Source organism: Idiotropiscis lumnitzeri, chromosome 16 (genome assembly GCF_059441095.1).
Source record: "Idiotropiscis lumnitzeri isolate Australia: NSW breed Sydney's pygmy pipehorse chromosome 16, RoL_Ilum_1.0, whole genome shotgun sequence".
NCBI classification, from domain to species: domain Eukaryota; kingdom Metazoa; phylum Chordata; class Actinopteri; order Syngnathiformes; family Syngnathidae; genus Idiotropiscis; species Idiotropiscis lumnitzeri.
In genome coordinates, this window is record NC_142406.1 from 7411525 (window position 1) to 7433345 (window position 21821).

At 39.7% G+C, this 21821-nt stretch overlaps 1 protein-coding gene across 2 annotated transcripts in view; it reads right to left on the reverse strand.

The window, feature by feature from the left end:
• Positions 1 to 21821, reverse strand: part of LOC148321111 (PHD finger protein 14-like) — a 98507-nt gene that overhangs the window by 76037 nt on the left and 649 nt on the right. For both annotated transcript variants that reach the window (XM_088319319.1, XM_088319320.1), the window contains exons 2-9: positions 20025 to 20135; positions 17472 to 18250; positions 14743 to 14875; positions 12326 to 12485; positions 10828 to 10939; positions 9422 to 9559; positions 1919 to 2065; positions 1517 to 1787 (exon numbers count right to left, since the gene is read on the reverse strand). In XM_088319319.1, coding sequence (XP_088175445.1) covers positions 1517 to 1787; positions 1919 to 2065; positions 9422 to 9559; positions 10828 to 10939; positions 12326 to 12485; positions 14743 to 14875; positions 17472 to 18250; positions 20025 to 20135 — 1851 coding nt within the window. The remainder of the gene's footprint in view (positions 1 to 1516; positions 1788 to 1918; positions 2066 to 9421; positions 9560 to 10827; positions 10940 to 12325; positions 12486 to 14742; positions 14876 to 17471; positions 18251 to 20024; positions 20136 to 21821) is intronic.

The following is a 21821-nucleotide window of genomic DNA, read 5'->3' on the forward strand; positions in this document are numbered from 1 at the left end:
GTTTTAAGAGGTTTAAAAAATAATGCATGGTCTTTTCTCTTTGACTACCCCACCAATAGAAAAGAAATATATATTTTTTTGTTTGCGTTTCTTATTGCCTTGAGTGAGCAATAACAACAATCATGTTAATTTTTTCAACAGGCCTTTTAGGTTTTAAAATATTGACCTCTACCAAATAGTTAAGATTTCATAGAATGGTTAACGTACGAAATTTCATAGAAATAACAGAAAGAGTAGATAAAGTAATGTAAAATACCAATATAGAAAGATATAAATACTACAAAAATATTGGCTAGCTAGTTAGCCAGCTAGCTTGCTAATAAGCTATCTACCTCGCTTGATAGGCTAGGTAGATGTATGTATCTATCAATCTATTGTATACAGCCATCCATCTAACTCACTCACTCATGCATCTCTGCAGCACGGTTAACAAGTGGCAGCTTCTCTGCTTCACAATTCTTGTGCTTTCAATTGAAGTTGCAGGTACGCAGGCTTCCTCCGCCATTCCAAAACCATGCATATTAAACATCCATGACAGAAAAGACCATACATACACGTAAAAATATATTTCTATTTTTGTTCATTTGAATTTTAACATATATGGTATTGGAGTAATCCAAAAGTAGTGAAAGGAATTCAAATTAATTTACTCATATTTTGGTACCAGATTGTTATGACCATAAGGTAAACTTTAAAGTCCTAAATCTTCTCCGAAATAGACGGGTCGCTCTATAATGTGGAGCGGCTTGTCTACGGATCTCTACATCTGTACATATGATACTCTCTTAAGCAACCCATATGACTAACTGGGAGCATTTCACAGTGCATGTTAGCACCCTCTGTTGGCAACGTCTGAGACTACACAACACAGCAGAATTGACTGGGAGACATTCATTGAGTTACAACTTCTGTCGGTCACAGTTTGAGACAGTCAGTTGACAAGAGACCTGTATGTATGTGCGGGAGAAAGCTGGTCTTTATGTCTTATCATAAGTGTGGTGACTATTGACATCCCTCCCATGACATTGAGTGATCACGTACTGTTAATGGCGATGTGTCTGACACAATGCAGGTTGAGTTATCGCAAAACCTGCCCTAGCACCTGCAGGATTTCTAATGACATGTGACTAACACAATTTTGCCTTTTCAAAGCAGTCTTTCTCAAAAACGTATGCTAGCATGCACGCTAGCTATTGTTTTAGCACTGAAGCGTGTGTTGACATATCTGCGCCCAATAATACGGTGGGCCCTTTGTATGTGCTTTAAACAGAAAAATCAGACGCAACTGAGACTGCACCCTTTAATGTGGTGCGTCCTATGGTTGTGAAAATACAATAATTGGATTACATTCCTAACATTCAACTTGTAACTGAATCAGAAAACATTTTTAAAGTAACCCAACCCTGTGCTGCAGCATGAGGAGCCAGGCTTGTCACTAGCTAGGTGGTGCGACATCAGCAGCTAGTCGAGGCTCAAAATGACATTGCTGGGATTTGGTGGCGCCACATTTACTTACCTAAATAGTAATTGACAAAATCTGCAGTGAGCGCAGGCTGCTTGTGTTTCCGACGGCCATCCATGCTCGCATTGGTGTCAGATGTGTCCACTGGGAAAATGTCCGTGCTGATCCCCATTAGTTCTGCCTTTCTCATTAACTTCCTGATGGCTGAGGCACTAGAGGTCAGAGGTCGCGGCAGCTTCTCTCTTGGCACCCACGCTTGAGGTCGGGTGTTCCTGGACAGCTCTGCTTTTGTGCGGTATTGTTGCAGGCGGGTCGTGATTCGGGCCTACGGGTGGAGACGCATTTTGAATTAAAAGTAATAAGAGGAAACTACACCTGCATTTCAATGCACAAATGAATTACAATGAGCAAGTACTATTGTATATCTTCTTCTTCACCAACTATGTGAGATCGTACCTGAGCTTCAGGTGTGAGCTGTTTCTCTCTCTCAAGCAGCGACACCTTACAGTAAGACTGCAAGGCCAAGTAGTTTTTTCTTTTCCACTTCCTATCAAAGCGATCTGCATGCTGCTTGCAGTAGGCAAAAAATGGATCTGCAATATCCTATGGGATCAGAAAATATTTGCATTAATTTGAATGCTACAAATAGTAGATGGAGATCTATTTACCGGAGTCGGATGGATTTCTCACGTCTACAAAACTCACTTTTCCGCAGGTTATGGAGCGTTTTCGATTTGGGCCCCGAAGCTTTGGAATGCACTAACCACAGATACTAGAGGGGTCACCTCAGTAGAAATGTTCAAGACACGACTAAAGACTTATTTATATACTTGTGCTTTTAGTTGAACTATTTGTTAGACTGTTCCCTGTCGCTTCAATTCTCTTTTCTGCCCCTGGCTTGGGAATTAGGTGATGGTGACTCATTTGGAAGTAGATGTTTTGATCCTACAACAACTGACCGGTACAAGATCGAAGGCTGACCACATCCTCGGAGGTGCGGCTATAAAGTTTACGGCTCTGATCAACTTGGTGAGGACCCACTCCAGCTGCAGCGCTTTATTTGACTGACTCTCACATTATTTCAACTAACTTTGTATCGCATCCTTTTACATGGCAACCATTGCAGCCTGGACATCCCGGGAGGGGGATTCCCCCATCTGTGGTACCTTCACAAGGTTTCTCACTTTTCCCCTAAAGGCGTTTTGAGATTTTTCTTGCCCTCCTAGGGGTTCATCAGGTACATCAGGGGATGTCGATTGTGGATGTGAAGTCCTTTGAGACTGTCTGTGATTAAGGGCTGTACAAATAAATTTGACTTGACTTTTCAGGAAAACAACTGTTTGCATGCCATTAACGTGGGGAGAAATGTGAGGAGGTTCCTGGAAATGGCAGCGCAATAGAAGCGCTCCAATACTCTGCATGCAAATTTTAGCCTTTAACTGTAAACTCTCCATAAATGTTTGCTGTTAGCAGGACTACGAATGAGGAGGTGAGTGACGATGACAGTCGGCCATAACGGCGCTCAAGAACACAGGAAGTTGTCTGCAAATCTGTCTGGATGAGGCTGAAAGATGCATTTTGAATGTGATGGATCGCAATGCTTCAATGTGGAGTTGTTTTTCGACGACCATGAAAACTGAGGGAGATGGAAAAACTGAACTGATTGGATTGAAACATGGAAAAAAAGAAGGCAACACAATTAATGACTATCATGAAGAAGATATTGAGTGATGAACTGGAGCTGCAGGCTTGACAAGGATAAGTGACCAAGGATAATAACGGTTGAGGTTTCTAGGCCACACAGCCCGACGGCAAGTATTGGCAGCTGCAAAAAAAACAAAACAAAAACAAAGCTGTCCGACATGCAGAGACAGTTCTCCCCTCAGATGAAAGAGGGGACGCATCAGGGGACACATAACTCGCACGACTGCCATGCTACGGCAAAGAGGTAGCGACCTTTCCACCCAAAAAAGGTTGAGGACTTCATTCAGGAAAATAAACAAAGTTTTGGAGAACAATTGACATAGATGGTGCGGCTTCATTTCGAAGACAGGGTGAAGACAGAGACTTTGAGCGCAGCTATGACCAGATGCTTGGACTGAAGGGATGTCTGGGGGAATTACAGAGTCTGGAATCAGACTTAGTGGACTGTTTATTTTGGAGGCAGTGCTCTTTGAGTTAACTACTCCCTCTTCCCTCTGGTGTGACGTTGTGTTTGGAAACTAGTTGCCTTTTGTATTGACTGACAGTTCCCATAGATAACTATACAAGCTCAAATGTAAGATTTGTCAGTTGGACAAGTAGGGGCTTATGTGGTGCAGCCGAGCGACGCAGGGTGTGCTCCCATTCAAAACGTTCTTTTTGCAGGAGACCCATATGAGAAACAAAGACCGGGTCCGACTGAAATCACCCTGGGTCGCTGAAGTCTTTCGTTCTAGTTTCGACTCAAAGGAAGAGTCACCATTTTAGTCAGTAATTCAGTTTCTGTTAAACTGACTCGTGAAATTTCTGACAAGGAATGACATATTCCTGATAGTTTTGGGTACTCTGTTTTGGTTGCCAGTCCTACTAGTTAATGAGTACCAGTATTGTTTTCATCAAGGATGATAAAATAATTTCGTTAACGCCCCTTATTTTCATTACGATAAGACGATGACGAGCTAAATGTGACTGTTTAATGATGAAAATATGACCTGACGTTAGGGCTGGGCGATATGACCTCAAATCAATATCACGATAAATTGAGCAATTTCACCTCAATAACGATAAATGCACGATAAATTCCCCCCGTGGACCAAAATCAAATAAATGCAGGAAATACATAATAACTGTTTTTTTTTATTGACTAATTGGTACACATTACTTTCAATGACAAATAAAAGTACAAAAATCATTTGTATAAACATTCCAAATAGCTTGCTTTGCATGAGTTGAACAATGTCACAAAGAACAGGAGAGAAAGGATACCTCTTCGTAAAATCTTTTTCTGCAAATAGATTGCGCCAAGAAGCTGTCATATGTGCAAAGCCCTCGATTGGTGTGGTCTCGTGTAAACAATATATATAATGCCAAATACGAAAATGCTAAATAAAGTGAAAAAAAATTCAATATAAGCCAAATAAACGCGTGTGCATCATCGGGAAAATGTGCCGTCTTGAGTACTCTGGTGCGCAGTCGCCGCTTGTCGTCTATGTCATGCACAGTCAGGCTCAAACAGGGATCCATGTTGCGACTCGACCACAAGTCGGATGTGGATGCAAAATGCTTGACATGTCTAAGCTCCCGTCCCGATGTCGTCCATATCGGGAAGTACGGTTTGCAACAAATATTTTCGTACCTCTTGTCGGCTACTTTCATGAGGCGTTTAAATCCCGTGCGCTCCACTGTAGCTAGAGGAGCGAAATCTTTTATCTATGTGCTAGGCTATCGCGTCCGCCTTGGAGACGTTCTCTCGTATGGTGTCGCCTCCGTTATGGGCTGTTGTAACTTGTCCAACCTTGCTTCATGCTTGTCTTGTGGGTGGTGAAAAAGTAACGGTTGGTGAAAAAGTAACGGTTGAACGCGCTGTTTTGGTGCTTACGGCGCACTTTGTAGTTCGTGTTCTTTTGCTCAAACATCGTCTTTATGGAACCCAAAACATTTCCAAACGACAGATGTCAAATTTCTTTTCGGGACAAGCGCGACAGGAACAACTTCAACTAATGTTACTTCGTCTTCAGCCGTGTCAGCCGCTTCTGGATTTGAATCGCCAGCTACGACCGCGTCATCTGTTTTCTTTCTTGTTCAGCTGGGTGGAGTCACGTGACTACACGCGCTGTAGCCGTCCGTCTAAAAGGGGCATGAACATTGCCGCAGACAGAAAAGACTGGGCTTGTCTTTTTTTTAAACACCGAATTTACCGACATGGGCAAAATTATGTAAATCATTGTAATAAATTTCTGTAACGGTAAATTTTCGGTTTATTGCCCAACCCTTCCTGACGTACATGAATTTTGGGTGATGAGACGAGGCAGGACGAAATTGTTAGCGTGTGGTCCGTCAGAAGTATTTTTGACATTTTATGACATCGCTTCCTATTGTAAATGTAATCTGTCATTCAGAAAATTGCAATGCTGGTGCAACCTATCCTTGTTTGGGCACGTCCACCACCGGGACAGGATGCAGGGCGCACCGCACGCATTGCACACAGCAAATGAGAGACGGTAAAGCAGAGGGAGACACCAGCCAAGCTCCGCCCACCACATTAGCACAAGAGTCATTTTGGAGAGAAGCGCTTTCCTAAAACTAGGCTACTTTGTTCTATTAACAAGCTGTTACAAGTAAAGAAAACATATGTTTGATAGAATTTGTACTTGTGTAATAGAACACGTCTGCTGCAAATCTATGTTGTTGAAAAGATAAAGATAAAGATAAAGATGTCCTTTATTAGTCCCACAATGGGGAAATTTGAAGTGTTACAGCAGCAAAGATATAGATCACACAGAGTCGGCGGCGTAATGTAGCCGTTAATGTATAACATTAGCAGCAGACATTCATAAAAAGCATGCAAATATACACAGTATAAACGTATCTAAGTGTAAGGAAACACTCCTAATGCCTGTCCATTATACAGAGGGGGAAACACTGTAATGATAAAAACTACTGAATGATTGAAAATACTGCAATGATAAAGATATTACACTGATAAAAGTACTGTAATGGTGAGAGTACTGAAATGACAGGAAAGTACTGCAATGATAGAAAATACTGCAATGATAAAAATACTGTAATGGTAAAAGTACTGCAATGATAAAATATACTGCAATGATAAAAGTACTATAATGGTAGAAGTACTGCAATGATAAAAGTACTATAATGGTAGAAGTACTGCAACGATGGAAAAATACTGCAATGATGAAGTATTGTAATAGTAAAAGTACCGCAATGATAGGAAATACCGTAATTATAAAAGTACTGTAATGATAAAAGTACTGTAATAGTGAACATCCTGCAGTGGTAGAAATACTACAGTGATAGAAGTATTGTAATAAGAATACTGTAATGGTAAACAAAATACATCATTGGTCGATGTTTAAGTACACCCTTGGCTGAAAGTAAAGTAGTAGTGTATATTGCATTCTAGGACTGCACAATTGCACTAATGCCCTCCTGTTTGTAGGCCTGACCCAATGTTCTTGTTAAAAAGCCTGACAGCAGTCGGCAGGAAGGAGCGGCGAAATCTCTCTTTGGTACAGCGAGGGTGTAAAAGTCTGTCACTGAAGGAGCTGTAAAGTGTTCTCAGAGTGTCATTGAATGGGTGGGCTGGTTTGTCCAGCATTGATGACAGTTTTGCCGTCATCCTTCTGCCCCCCACTGAGTCCACAGAGTCCAGGGAGCAGCCCAGGACAGAGCTGGCCCTCCTCACCAGTTTGTCCAGTCTCTTTTTGTCTCGGCCCGAGATGCCTCCTGCCCAGGAGACCACTCCATAGAAGATGACTGATGAAACCACCGAGTCATAGAAGTTCCTGAGGAGTGTTCCCCGAACGCCAAAGGACCTCAGCCTCCTGAGTAGGAAGAGTCTGCTCTGACCCTTCCTATAGAGAGCGTCTGTGTTGTCGCTCCAGTCCAGTTTATTGTTCAGATGAACACCCAGGTACTTGTAAGTTGAGACCCTCTCAACGTCTGTTCCCTGGATATTCACTGGTGCAGGTGGAGAGTGCCGACGCTTGCGGAAATCCACCACCAAACATTTTTATTTTGTTTATTTATGTTGTTTTAAGTGAAATAAAGCCACAAAAGTTGCCAAATAAAATGTTTTGCTTCTTGGCTTATTTTGGAGCAATGAGCATTGATTCCACGGTTACCAATTTTATCTGTTTGTAATGAATAATCCTTAGTAGTCGACCAGAAAGTTTTTGCTATTGGGTGGAAACCTTGTATGCCTATTTTTAACCAAAATGGACTAATTTTCTGAAAACATTTTTGGGGAGTTTCCATCAACTAAGAAAAGACTAAAACCTTTATGAGTTTTCGCCAACTAAAATTAGACTAAAACTATCACAAATAGGAATGACTAATTGAGGCGAAATGCCTGCCAAAACAGCACTGATGTGTACGCACCAAATTTGAGCAATTCTTCCTTTATGAGTAGGTTGTTTGAAGGTCTGCCCACCCTGAGTGACTGTTTTGATATTTTTGGAGGGAACATGAACTGCGCCATCCTCAATTGGACCATTCACAACCAGGCGCAATCACTGAACGTTAAGGCTCTTTGTAATTTAATGTCCGATAATAGGGGATGATGACCCTTGAAGGTTCTGTAATCAGGGCTTTTCTTGCATAGATTATTTGTTTGTTGGTGCTTAAGAAATGCTGAAAATGACAATTAGTTTGTATCACCCAATTGTTGTTTCAGATCACATGCCTTTATCTTCAGATGTTTTTTTTTTTTCCCCCATGGACATCGCAATGCTACCCATTGGCGATTCAGTACGTCACTGGTATTGAGTGACAAATTTCATAAATTGATTGCAGGGGAAATAGAAGACTGTATCACTAACAACGACTCTGAAACCAACTTTAGCACGTTTCTGTAGAAATATCTAGAAGAGTATTTACACGGTCAGATAATTTCATAGCTTGAAAGATTGTCAGACATTTAAAAACTATCAACCAGTTTTTAGTCTGTGGACTCTGCTTGCAGCCATCCCATCTAAAGCTCGTTTAAAGTGTTGCAATGTTTTAACAGACTGAGCTGGATCTCATCAAAACGAATGAGGCTGAGCGCTATGCAACCCCCACTAGTCTAAACACAGTATTCTGATTAATATTACATTGGTGGAAAATTAATTAAGCAGATATAAAATTCCATCCGTTTGCATTTTGCCATTTTGCCTTGTACTGCGACTTGCTGTCGAATGACAATGACAACACTGTGACCAAGGGCTCATGTAAAGACCATCACGGCTTACCTGTTTTTTGTGTTTGGTCATGTGACATTCACATAGCCCACTATTAGTTTACTTTTTTTTTTTTTTTAAGAACCATTAGCCACATTAATTTGTATTTAAAGCAAGATACTCCTACAACCCGAAGAAAATCATCTTCCATGAAGTGTTATGCATTTTGCATTATTTGGAATTCCATGTCTAATGTGGACTGGATGTCCCAGCGATCGTCCGCAAGCCAGCTAGCATTGACGTTCCGACTGCCGTGCGTAGTCAGAGACAATTTCTTTATTATGTTCGCTTGCGCTATTTTTCATGCTCATTTTACGTACTTTTTTTATTCCCTCAAATTTGTCAAACAGTTGTCAAATTTATAAGTAGGGCTGCACGATTATGAAAAAAAATTATGATTATTTTAGTAATAATTGAAATAAGTATTTAAACAATTGTGTTTTTCAGTACAAAACAAATTGTATCAATGGAAACAATATTCAAAAAATTTATTTTATCTTAGAGTATATTAAAAAAAGGTCAGAAATATATAAATTCAAGCATGGTTTCTGTGGATAAACAAACATTGTTGTTCACTGTAATAGAGTTATAAATTGTCAGAAGTGTGACAACATTTAAATAAACAATTTCAAAAGAATTCTGAAATTTTGAACTCATGTATGCACACTACACATAGCACTAGACATTGTAAAATGAGCATTTGTTTAACAATATTTCAAATGTATAAAAATATATACTGTATATAATCGTTTTTTATGATTATGCCAATTCTGTAATCGTGGAATAATCGTAATCGTAATTGGACTTCTATTAATTGCGCAACCCTATTTATAAGAACATTTATGAGTAAGACAGAGGTGGCACCTTTAAGTTTTATTTAACGTGAACTTTCTCAGACAGTATGTCTACTTCGTCAGGTGCGGTTCTTTATTTCTGTTTCTAGTTAATTATTGCAAATGATTTTCCCCCCAAAACTGACTATGTGAGTGTTTTTTCTTTTAATACACTTGTTATCCCCCACCTCTTCTGCAGCGGCTTCTGACAGGAGCCCCTCTCTCTGTGCACAAGTGACATGGAAGTAGGACCGACACATTCCTGCATCACAGCTAATGCACACACCAGTCCGGGCAAAGCGGTTATCTTCGCAGAAACTGCATTCCTAAAAAAAAAGAACCCCTGCATTTGATTACATTCAATATTCAACAAGGAATATACAAGACAAAATCATTTCTGAAATATATTAAACATAAACCCACATTTTTATGAAAAAATAAGCACACCATCTCAATTGCCATGAAAAAGCTTATTGCTTTATTTTTGTATATTTAGCACACTTTCAAATTTTCAAACCAATTTCACTAAATCGTAAAATTAATCCAAGTAAATATATAACTTTTCTAAATGATGATTTTATTTATTAAGGGGAAAAAATACAATCTTAAAAAGTAATTGCCCCTGAACCCAAGAACTGGTTGTGAGACCCTCTGTTGGAATACTGAAATCAGGCGCTTTCGACAATTACTGATGGGTGTTTTGCTCCGCTGTGGGGGATTTTTATTCAGTCCATTCTTCTTCACAGAAGTATCTCGGAAGGTGTTTATGCGTTAACTGCCCAAAGGTCATATCACACCATCTTGATGGTGACTCAGCCATACCAAAATCTTTATTTAACTTTATTTGCTGGTATGTTTGAGGTTGTTGCAAAACTCAAGGCTTGAGTTTGAGGGCATGAATTGATGGCGGAATGTTCACCTGCTGGATTTTCTGGTAGAGACCAGGATTCATTGTTCCATTAAACAGAGAAAGTAATTCAGTTCCGAAGGAAATAATGCAACCCAAGACCGACGCACCATGTTTGACTGTTGCCATGTTCTTGTCATAAAATTATTTTTTATTTATTTATTTATATTTGAATCATTTTACACCAGATTTAATGGCAACACACCTTGCAATAAATAGCCTTTTACAATGCATTAAAAAAGTATTTTTGAATCTTGAACATTCCACACATTACAGCAGATTTATTTTGATTTATTGTTTGTGATAGTTTTCAAAATGTTAAACCGGTATAAATCAGGTAAATTTGGTACTGGTATTAAGCCAACCTACTACTGAAGCGGAATGTTGCCACACCAGAAGAAATAAAATTAATAAATAAATAAACACCAAACATATTTAAAAATGTGAAACTTATCGTTTAAATACTAAAACTATCATGTAAAAAATTGAAAATGATCACGTAAAAACTTGAAAATGAAAAACGTGAAACTCAACATGTAAAAACACACATTTACTCGCGTTGTTGTCGTTGTAAAACATGGAATTTGGTAAATCTGAAAAATTTTAGTGTGATAAAAATGAAATCAGAAAAGGGAAAAAAACTTTTTCCACAGCACTAGACAACAAAATGGAAAAAAAAATACTTGCCTTGGCCCCATATTTTGAATAATTCATTTCAGTAAGCGTCACTGGTCGCAGTTTATCGATGTCTCCAAACGCAACCCCAGGAACATAAAGTGCGCATACCACATGCACCCACCTGCAAAGATTGAATGACAAAATCAAGAAGAAACTTGAAAAGAGTTCCATGACTGAAACTGTGAGAAGGACAAGTAAACCTGTGCAGAAGTGGCGGCAATTGCTGCAGCCATTTAGCAGTGATTTAAATGTCGCATGCTACTACCTCAAATTTCGGCTAGCAAGCCGAAATATACTGCAAACTAAGTCTGCACAGCCTGATGTAAAACTGTATCGACCGGAGAAGAAGAATCTGTCCACACTGGCATCGACTAAGTACAATAAGTTAGTCAAATGTGAGGCATTTGAAGAAGTTATTTGAACGGTGCAATTAATCTAAATACAATTCTGATAATTACATTCAGCGATTACAAAACCGGCATAATCGTAAAATAAAAATATATACAGGATATATTATTATATACATAAACATTGAATACTATAGCGAGTACACTTAGAGTTAAAAATTGATTGTTCAATTTAAATTTTTTGTTTAAATGTTGCAACAGTTCTACAACAATTTATATTTTAAGTTGAGAGCAAGTAAGCTATTTTCTTTATAAAAGTAAACCAAACTTGAATTTATACATTTTCACCATTTTTTAAGGTAAAATACATTTGATTTGTCTTAATATTGTTTCGATTTAGACATTTTTTGTTTTGTACCAAAAAAATGGGGATTTCAAATATTCATAAAATAATCTGGGTTTTTTTGTTGTTTTTTTTCCCCCATAATCGAGCAGCATTGGACGTTAACATCAAAAACAAGTTTAACAAGTATAAATAATTTGATGACGAGCTAGGATGTGCCCCACTGGTTGGTGTCATTTGAAGAGGCAATCAATCAATCATGTTTTTCGCAACAGATCGGTGCCGACAAACACGACTCAATAACAATGGAATGGGGGCATCCCTACATTTTCAGAGAGGAAGATTTTTACTCAATAGATTTTGGTTGCCCCATAAAGAGATTTGAGTTTGGTGTCACACAATTTCAAATGCAGATTGAAGGGAAGAGAATCCAAAGTCCAATATAGAGATATCCATCTCCACCAAGCAACCGCTTCACAGTTTAATTTGCTGTGTTTTTCATGCTCTACTGAAGTAGTAAATTTGGGTGCAGGCTGGCTAAGGAGCACTATCAGCGATAACGTGGCTGAAGTCTCCACGCTTGACAAAACACACTCTTTTCTCTTCTTCCCTTTATTTCACTATCTCTCCTCTTCCTCCTCTCATTCCTCTACCAGCCTCCTCCCTATAAGTCAATTTTCTCTTCTGCAACGGAACATAAGTACAATTCAGATAACCTTTGGCAGACTATACCATTTGTATTTTGATTCTGCATACATTTCATTTGCAACCTCAAAATGGCATCTCTCCAATGGGCCTTTCTGCCACTGTATCCTACCTCCCAGCATCTGTCTCTTTGAAGATACCATCCTGGTTGGGGCAAAGCTCGCAGCTTGGCATCACTCCATTCTTACAAGCGTCACAAAACCAAGGTTCTGTTGAGTTCTCGGATGCTGAGCTCATAATAGAATCACTCTCCCCATCAACGCCGTAACACCCTGAAAATACAGAAACATTTTTGTTATAGCTATCCAAACAAATGACCCCTTACTAAAGGTATTGTACTATTAGTGTTTCTAGAACTTATTCAGTTGACAAAATTATTTTTGTTAGAGGAATCTTGGCATGTACAAACACGAGACTCAATCGCCTGTCTGTGATGAGCCATCTGGAAATTTAAATTAGTCTGACTGTTACTAACAAACAGAAGCAAGAGAAGCAAAAGAAAAATCATTCTGAAATCCTTCTCCGAATTTCCTGAGGTCTGTGTTCCCATTGCTATGGTGATGTGGTTGCTATGGTAGCTCTTACAGCTGCGAGATTGGTCGTCATTATGGATGAGGGCAGAAAGCAGTGGTCTGCATCTGTTGGGGAGATAACGCTAACTTCTAATTCAGTCAACCACCCTTCAGGCATTTTGAGCAATGAGAAACTCTTACAAATCAAAAACTTAGTTTTCTGCAAGCCCACTGGGTGCTTTGCCGGAGTAAGACTGCCCATCAAAAGCAAGAATTGCAGCATAGTCATTTATTCAGCTCTACACTTTGTTGCTTTCTGATGGAGAACCTTTGCAATGCCTCAATATGGCATGAACTCCTTCGCAAATTCTAAGGCTCTGTTACGATAATGTTGTTGCAATTGCACATATTAATATGAATGCTTCAAAGAATAAATTAATCACAATCTTAGTAAAATATTTTTTGATATTCCGACAATTCGTAATGTGCACACGCGCATATGTTTTAAATAAAGCTAGCGGTCCACCCAAACCACTGACCATTTTCATGTGAAGACACATTTTCAAGGATTAACACGGAAACAAAAACAAATACTTAAAAATATCATTCGCTAAAGAGCCACGGACGTTTAGCGCAGTGACGACACAGTGCCGTAAGTATCAAGGCGTTGATGAATTGAGTTCTCGTTAGTAGACACAGTCAAAGTCTGCGCGTTATTGGACATACTGACTACAAGCCGCCAGTTTATCCTCATGCTTTTGAAAGCTGTGGTTTTAAATGTGACGCGGTATATTTATGGATTTTTTTTACTATCGAGCTGCATACCACCAATACGTTCACCGATAGTCGGGTCATATCTAACCGATGAAATTGACAAACATGTCAGTGGACCAATAGGAGTGTCTGAGGTCGCGCTCATTATAAATCTTCATATCAGTCATGGTTTACATATAAAATATCTACATTTTTGCCAGGCTCGATGAGTGTACAAAGCTTAGTGACTTTTCATGTAAATTAAGGCCAGAAAAATGTGATTCATTGTGCAAAAATAATAATTTCCACAAATACAGCTCGGGGCCTAACTAGAGCTGCAAGAAGCTACAAAGAGCTGTCGCATTACTGTGACCTTTGAGGTACTGGTAACCTTGGGGTACTGGTGCGTTGGAGTAGTCATCCATGTCTAGATTCTTAAAAACAGCATAATTTTCTTTGCAAACAGCACATCTCCACAGCAATGGCGTGAGATGAAATAAAAAGCTTTCAATAACTTCGTCTTAAATAACTTGAGATGAAAGGCCCAAATTTCAAAGAGACTCGGATACATTTTCCAGGAGTTTGTAAAAATATTACTCCTATATAAAGGGCCAAATATTGAGCCAAATTCCAAAGTGAAAACAAAATGACAGACAAGGTTTATGGTGTGACTCCAAATGACTTTTGCCTCCCAATGATTGAATAAAGTTCAATCTGTCCCTTATTAATATTTAAAATGGTCTCTTTTATCTCAGACTATTAAGTTGTAAAAGACTCACAATGAGCTGAATTCTTCAAGACTTTCTCACCATATAATATTTTCTATAGTGAGGACCTTCTATTGTTTTTTCCCTTTGGTAATTTGATGCCCTGCCCCCATCATAATATTTCAAGCACATGATTTTTTTTCACAATATTTTTGTCCCAGGTCTTGAGATCGTACAGACCAACTTTGAAGTCAATTGAGTTCAAACAACCGTTTCACTGTGAAGCACAAATGACAAAAGGAGGAAAAGTCTGTGGTCCTCTTCAAACAGCGCCAGCATGTCCATCTTGTTGATGAGTGTGCATATGTTGGAGAGGAAAATGAAGCGTAAGGGTCTTAGAGACCCCGGTTTACGGAGTCGCACGAGACATGGACCATGTCTGCAGCTAGTGTTAAAAAAAACTGTTAAGGTGCACTCACCGGTGTAAGAGCAGCTTAAACCATTTCATATTTCAGCAATGCATTCATAGAAATTTTCTGGAATTAAGAGCAGCTTACCTTCGTGCACAGTAACACCACAATTGTCACACTGAATGATCTCATCTGCATCTTCGCTATTGTCTCCAAGGCAAACTGAGCAGATGAGGATGTGCTGAGCGGTCCAGGACTGGGACCGATCTAACAAGGCATCCTGTTGAATAAAAAAAAACAGGTCAATTTTAGCGCTACCGATCCCTTCTAATGATAATTTTCAAATCAACAATCCATTACCTAGGGATGTGTATTTTTATATTAGGCTTCTTTGTTGTTTGTTTGAGAAAATGATTTGAAGAAAGTGAGGATATTGTGCGATATAAGGCGGTGAAATGTACTCTTATGTGAGATTGGTGGGGTGAAAAAAAATCTGGGAGTGATGTTTTATTATGACAGGTCCATATTTTGTTGAGGTTGCAACAACTGTTGAGGTTGCAAACAACTGTTGTGAGTTGAAGACTGTTGTAAAATAGGGGTGAGGAGATTTGGAAAAACATTGTCCGAAGAAGGTGGGAGTGAAATTGCTGTATGATAGAGGGATTGCTCGTATGAGAGGGAGCAAAAACGGCAGCACCTAATAGTTGGGAAAAGGACTTGGAGAAGGGGTCAATGGGTAAAGAAAATTGACGTCGTTCAAAAGCTTGGTATCTTCATGACTACCAGAATATGTATGAGAAGTGTCAGAAATTTGTGGAGTTGGGAGGGGTTGGCCACCCTTCAGGGTGAACCCCCATGTAAGGAAGACAGAACGGCTGACCTAAAGGGGAAGCAGAAGGCAGGCTGCTATTTCCGAGTTGAAAGCAAGCAACAAATGTGACCGCGGGAGAAAAAGAAGGTGGTAGGAAATATACAGGACATGATTAGATTGTGTCAAGATCTGTTTAACCATTCCATTTTTTGTGAGGGGGACTCCTTTTTGGAGAGGTGAACGGGAGCAAGCATCTGCAGTCGCGTTACTTGACGAGCAAAGACAGCAGGCGGCTGAACCTGTCACTCCTGAGGAGGAAGTACAACTTGCTGGTAAGATTGCGCCATGAATGACCTCTCAATCATGTCACAGCACAGCAATAATCGGAATGCACAATCCCTTTCCCCAGATTTATGCAAAGAACGATTAAGGACTAAATGATGATTGACTCACATCATATTCAATTCAACATCTGCTCCTTAAAAATAAGAGTAAATTATATGACTATGGAGAATGCGCAGGTAAGTTACCTGAAAATCAGCTGAAGAGTTCCAGAGTTAAGCAAGACACTGTCACTGACCAGCTTGGAATTAATGATACATTTCAACATTACTTTGTAGTGGGGTCTCTATAGCTGTGGTACTTCTTGTAATACCTCTCTTATTTCCAATTTCTTTAGAGATTTGCAGATTTTAACTTTGACTCCAGACCAGGTCTCCTCATTGGATATCCCAATAGAGCAACTCAAACTAATTGAAGCAATTCGTTCATTGCAACCCTGCAAATCTCCTTGCCTGGTTGGCCTACGGAGTGAGTTTGATGCTGCATGTTCTCACCAGCTAACAACATTTTTTGTACAGTGCAGCTTCTTTTACAGGTTCGTATAACTTTGCTCTGGAAAAAGGATAAGTACCACTTGGAGCATTCATCTTGTAGGACAATCTCACTGTGGCTTGTGACAAAAATATTTGGGGCTAAAGTATTGACCCGTTGTTGAGAAGACGTTTTTCTATCTGTTGCATCCACAGACTAGACGGATTTTGTGAAAGACAGGCGGTCCGAAGCTGAAAAGGGATTGTGGTAGCGGAAAGAAGCATTATTTTTAAACATAGATTTAGCTTTGGTAATACATTTATTTCATGGGTTAAGTTACTATCTGCATGTCGTTCAGCGATGGTATTTACGTATAACCACTATTCTATACTATTTAGGTTGTGTTGGGGTACACGTCAGGGCTGCCCTCTGACCTCCCTTTTAGTATTAGTCATCCATCCTCTTGTCATCGTCATAAGGAATAACCATTCTATCATTGGCTTTACAAGATAAGGCAAGGAGCATAAAATATCTCTGTATGCTGATGAGCTGTTAGGTCTCCGGGACCGAAAAAATTAACTCATTCTCTGGAGATTCTCTCTAGATTTGGGGATATCTCCAAAATAAATTTAACTTGCACAAGTGTGAGATACTTTCATGGAAATTGACTAAGATGGCAATACAAACCGTATTTTCACGACTATAGAGCGCACCCAAAAGTGCCAAATTTTCTCCAAAATGGAAAGACGCCTTATAATACGGAGCGCCTTATGTGTGGGCGGAGTTCCAAATTTGTGCATGCAGGACTTTCAGGAGCTCTCCACTGGATTGACTGTGAGCATTACATAGTGTGTTACCACCCTCTGTTGGGGAAGGTTTGAGACCACAGTCAGTTGACAACAGACCAGTACGTATGTGCGGAAGAAAGCTGGACAAAAGTAATTAAGCTCTCACAGTGTTTCTGCACGCTGCTGTCTTACGACTCTTCATACACAAACGGTAGTGGTGCTTTTGACGCATTCAGAGGCAATTTTTGCCCGTTTCGTGAGTAGGTTCAACAAACACACAAGGGACAATTTGCCTTTGTTAATCGAATTATTTTTTTCAATTTGTCACCCCCTACCCCAAAATTGGCCGTCCAGCCGGGCGGGAGGGCCGGACTGGTCTGGTGGAATGCCCAGCTCTGGAAATTGACCTTCCCCTTCCAATAATTTTGAGGGGACTATAAATGACAATAACAAGGTACGCTTACCTCATTTCCTTTTCCTTGGGACATGCTGTCATTTGTTAATTCTTCATCAAAAGCATTAGTACTCTTGGCCTTTTTCTTGGGTTTCTTCAACTCCTTGTCACTCTCACTACTACTGTTGTTTTCTTCATCATCTTCCTTATCATCATCATCCTCGCCGTCCTCATCTCCATCGTCGTCGTCATCATTATCATCCTTGTCGTCATCATCATCATCGTCGTCATCATCATCGTCGTCGTCGTCGCCATCATGATCATCTGCAGTGGTGCCATCACCTTCCTCTGTGCATCCTTTCTGGGTGGAAGCCTTGCCTTTCTTCTTCCCCGCTGTGGGTCTCCAGTCATTGTCGTCCTCACTATCATAGTCATCCATTTCATTCAGCTCCTCCATGGTTGTAAAGTCCAGCAGTGGACGGTTCCTGCGAAAGTTCCATTTTTTGGGCTCGGTTTCAAACACATCTGCATTATCACTGCCAGGTGCAGAGGCCAAGGTCGAGACACTACCACCGTCTGCAGCGGACTCTGGCTCCAAAACCTTCTTGTTCTTTCGCCTGCCTTTGGGTGGACTCACAAGAGGGGTGTCTTTGGTAGAAGCATCTGAGGAGCTCTGCTGCTTTGACTTGTCTTCGTCTTCAGCCAGGTTGTCCTCAGCTGTCAGATCTTTGGGATCTTCTTCATCAGTACCATCATCGATAGAACCCACATTTTCTGAGTCACTTTCGGAACCTGCAGCACTTCGTTTAGAACCTTCCTCATCACTGCCATTGCCTGTTCCATCTGATCCTATTAGAATACAAGACAAATGGAAAATTAGACATCTGAAGTTCGATGTTTGGATAGTAGAGTGTTTTAATACTCAGTCGATATAGCTATAAAGCAATCATTCAGACCCCTCTAAAGATGGTCTCAGATCAGTTCTCTCACGACTGAGCAATAAGCCGAATCTGAACATAAATCTTAAATACCTTAGGCCATATTTCCGATGTACGATGTAATGTTTGCCGCAAACGGATCATTTGGCCATAGATCTAGCCTTCCAGGAGGCTTTTGTTGTACTTATTCCCTCCCTGTGTATGTTAATTTGCAGCGTACCCTCAGCTGGGATAGGCTCCAGCACCCCCAGATTCAACTTTTAACATATTTTGCAGAAACATTACCAGCATTCCTGACGTTTACGTACAGTAGTGCAAATTAAAATACAATATAATACAAATTTATTTATATAGTGCATTTCACAACAGGTGGAGTCGTAACAAAGCGCTTTTTCCATAATATAAGAATGAATAAAAAAGTAATATAAATTATCGGATAATTATAACACAAATTAAAACACAATCACACATACAGTAGATACCAGAAGAACAAAAAGCGTGTCTTCAAAAGACTTTTAAAAGTGGACAGAGAGGGGGATAGCGGAATAATCAACGGGAGTTCATTCCATAGAGAAGGACCGGCAACAGCAAAGGAGCGATCCCCCTGAGGCTGCGCTTACTCGACACCTCCAGCAGTATTTGGTCCTCAGACCTGAACGACCCATGGGAAGGTGAAGCCGGCCACCACCACAAATGGCAGTCGTAGCACGAGCCAACACGAAGTCCAACTTGCCCAATATTCATTGGGAGGTGAGCGCAAGGCTCGCGAGCAGCAGCTCCTGTCCAGATTCTATCTTTGACTCATTCCATTCAGCGCAAGTCGTCAGTCATGTAACGGACAGAAAATGTGCACTAGTTGAATTGTGCGATATGGTTTCATGCTGTTATGCAAGGCACATCAATATAGACTGTACCTTTAAAGAATTCTAATTCTATTTTCAAATAAATACATAAACAAAGTAGGTAGATCACTTGGACTTGGTTATTCTATAAGTAGCTCGCATGCAGAAAAAGAGTGGGCACACCTGCACCATGCAAACCGTTTGTGAATGGCACAAAAAAGAAAATAACCAGGATTCCTGAAAATTGTGCTGCATACTCACAAATCTGTACAATCTCAAGAAAGAAACTGGGAATATGTTTCATAGTTAAGGATTTTTCAGGCGCTTTTTTCTTCAAATGTTCTGGAGTGACTGGACATGTTTCACACCATCAAAGTATATGAACAAAAGTAAACCTCATAAAAGTTCTGGTTTAATTTCAATGAACATGCAGTCACTTTGATGGGAATGATGTACCCACCATCGTGGCGGTCACATAAGCACGCCGATTAGTGAGTTGCGACAGGAACTCAATTAAATGCATCAATTAAATTACCAGTGTGCTAAATGCTAAGGCTAATGTAATTATCCTTGTTAGCCTTAAGATAAAATTAATATACAGCTAGCAAGTAGCTCACTAACATTAATATTACACTGTTTTTCCAATTATGTCACGGCTAACCTGCAATGTCACTATTGTGCCAGTGCATTCAGGACAGAAAGGTAGTTTTAAGAGAACAACAAAGCCTCAAAAATAGCCTTAGTATGTACTGTTACACTATAAATATAGTACTGTACACCAATGTGCAAGATTGCATTCAAACAGGAGAATTAAATTAAACTATAAAAAAAACAAATGCATACCTGAGGCATCTCCAACTTCAAAGTCACTGTCATCTGAGCTGTTATAATCCAAGGCATCAAGAAGAGAAGCAGCCAGCGGTTTCACCTGACGGCGCTTTAAACCACGGTCCACTAAAATGAAACAGTTGCAAGAGAACATAGTTAGCTTTTTACAATTGTCGGTTTAACAAAAAAGCTTATTGGTCCCAGATATTTCTGTATTCTCTTTGAATCAATAAACAATTAGCAGAAAGCAAAGCTTTTTTTAATTTTTTTTTAATTGCAAACAGTTGGAAAAGAAAGCACAAATTCAATGCATCGTTGGTTAACATGGAACAGTGGTCACCAATAACTAATAATTGCAACGTAAGAGCTAACAAACTATTGACTAATGTTTGGCCTCTTTCAAAATACATGGACTTCATTTTCATCAATCACCATAAATAAAACCCAATTATTGTAATTTCCCAATCGGTTTGTAATTTCAAACCATGACGTCTACAATACCTACAATCACCTTGGAAACGGATGTCCCAGCTCTTTTCAGGTCATTGACCAATTCCTGTCGTGTAGTTCTGGGCTGATTCCTCACATTTCTTAGGAAAAATTAGACCCCATGAAGTGATATCGATGGACCGATTATCGAGGCCGATATTTGGCATTTTGCCGATAATCGGCATCTGCCTTTTTAATAACTTTCAAGGCCAATAAATTAAAAGCTGGTTTATTTTGGTCCGCTACAGCACTCCTGTCTCTCTCTGTTGTGCTCGTGGCTCTGCCTGCAGGAGCAGATTGGCCTGCCCACAGCACTATCTGATTGTTTCCTTGTGCAGTGGGCAGCAGCCAATCAGCAGTCGGCTGCCTGTTTGCTTTTTCACCTCAAGTCACACGCACTACAACAGACTTTGCAGAAATTTTGATAAATGTCTACTACAACTCACAACTAATAGAAAACTATTTGCTGTAGTAAACTTTAAAGAGATGTTTGTTTTCATTCAAGTATAACATGCAGCTGAGCCTGGGAACTCCGGGCACTTTTTGTTAGACTTTTAAAATTAAGTTTTCTATATTCCAAGGTCAAAAAAAGCTTTGACATCTAGCAAATCACTAAATTTGTTTAATGAACATGTGCTTAAAGGCATTTAAACTAAGTCAAGTTTTGGAGTTTTTATTTTTTTAAATATTTACATAATTTCCCCCTTTTTTAAACCAATGAATATCAGCTTGAAATATCGGTTATCAGCCTCCATGACTACTAATAATCTGTATCAGTATCTGCCCTGATCGGTCTATCACTAATATCTTGCATGAGGCACCACTCCGAATGAGATTGACTGTTACTTAGCTTCTTCCATTTTCTAATGATTGCTCCGACAGTGGACCTTTTTTTTTTTACCAAGCTGCTCGGCAATTTCTCCGGAGCTTGTACAATTTTGTGTGTTTTGGACAGCTCTTTGAACGCAGCCGTGTTACAAATTTGAATTTTACTGATTGTATGGGCTGGACAGGTGTCTTTATGGAGCTAATATCCTCACACAGGTACATCTGATTCAGGATAATATATGGAATGGAGGTGGACTTTTACAGGTGGACTAACAGCTGGACTAACAGGAGAAAGACAAGTGTTTAAAATACTTATTTGCGGCTGTATCACACAAATTCTTGAAATTTAATACATTGTGATTTCTGGATTTTAGATTATCACTCTCACAGTGGACAAGCACATACGATGACATTTCCAGCAGCAAAGCAGGATTGGAAAATTAAATTGCCTAAAAAGAAACGTTTCAAGTTACAACGAAGACGTGATCTACCAAA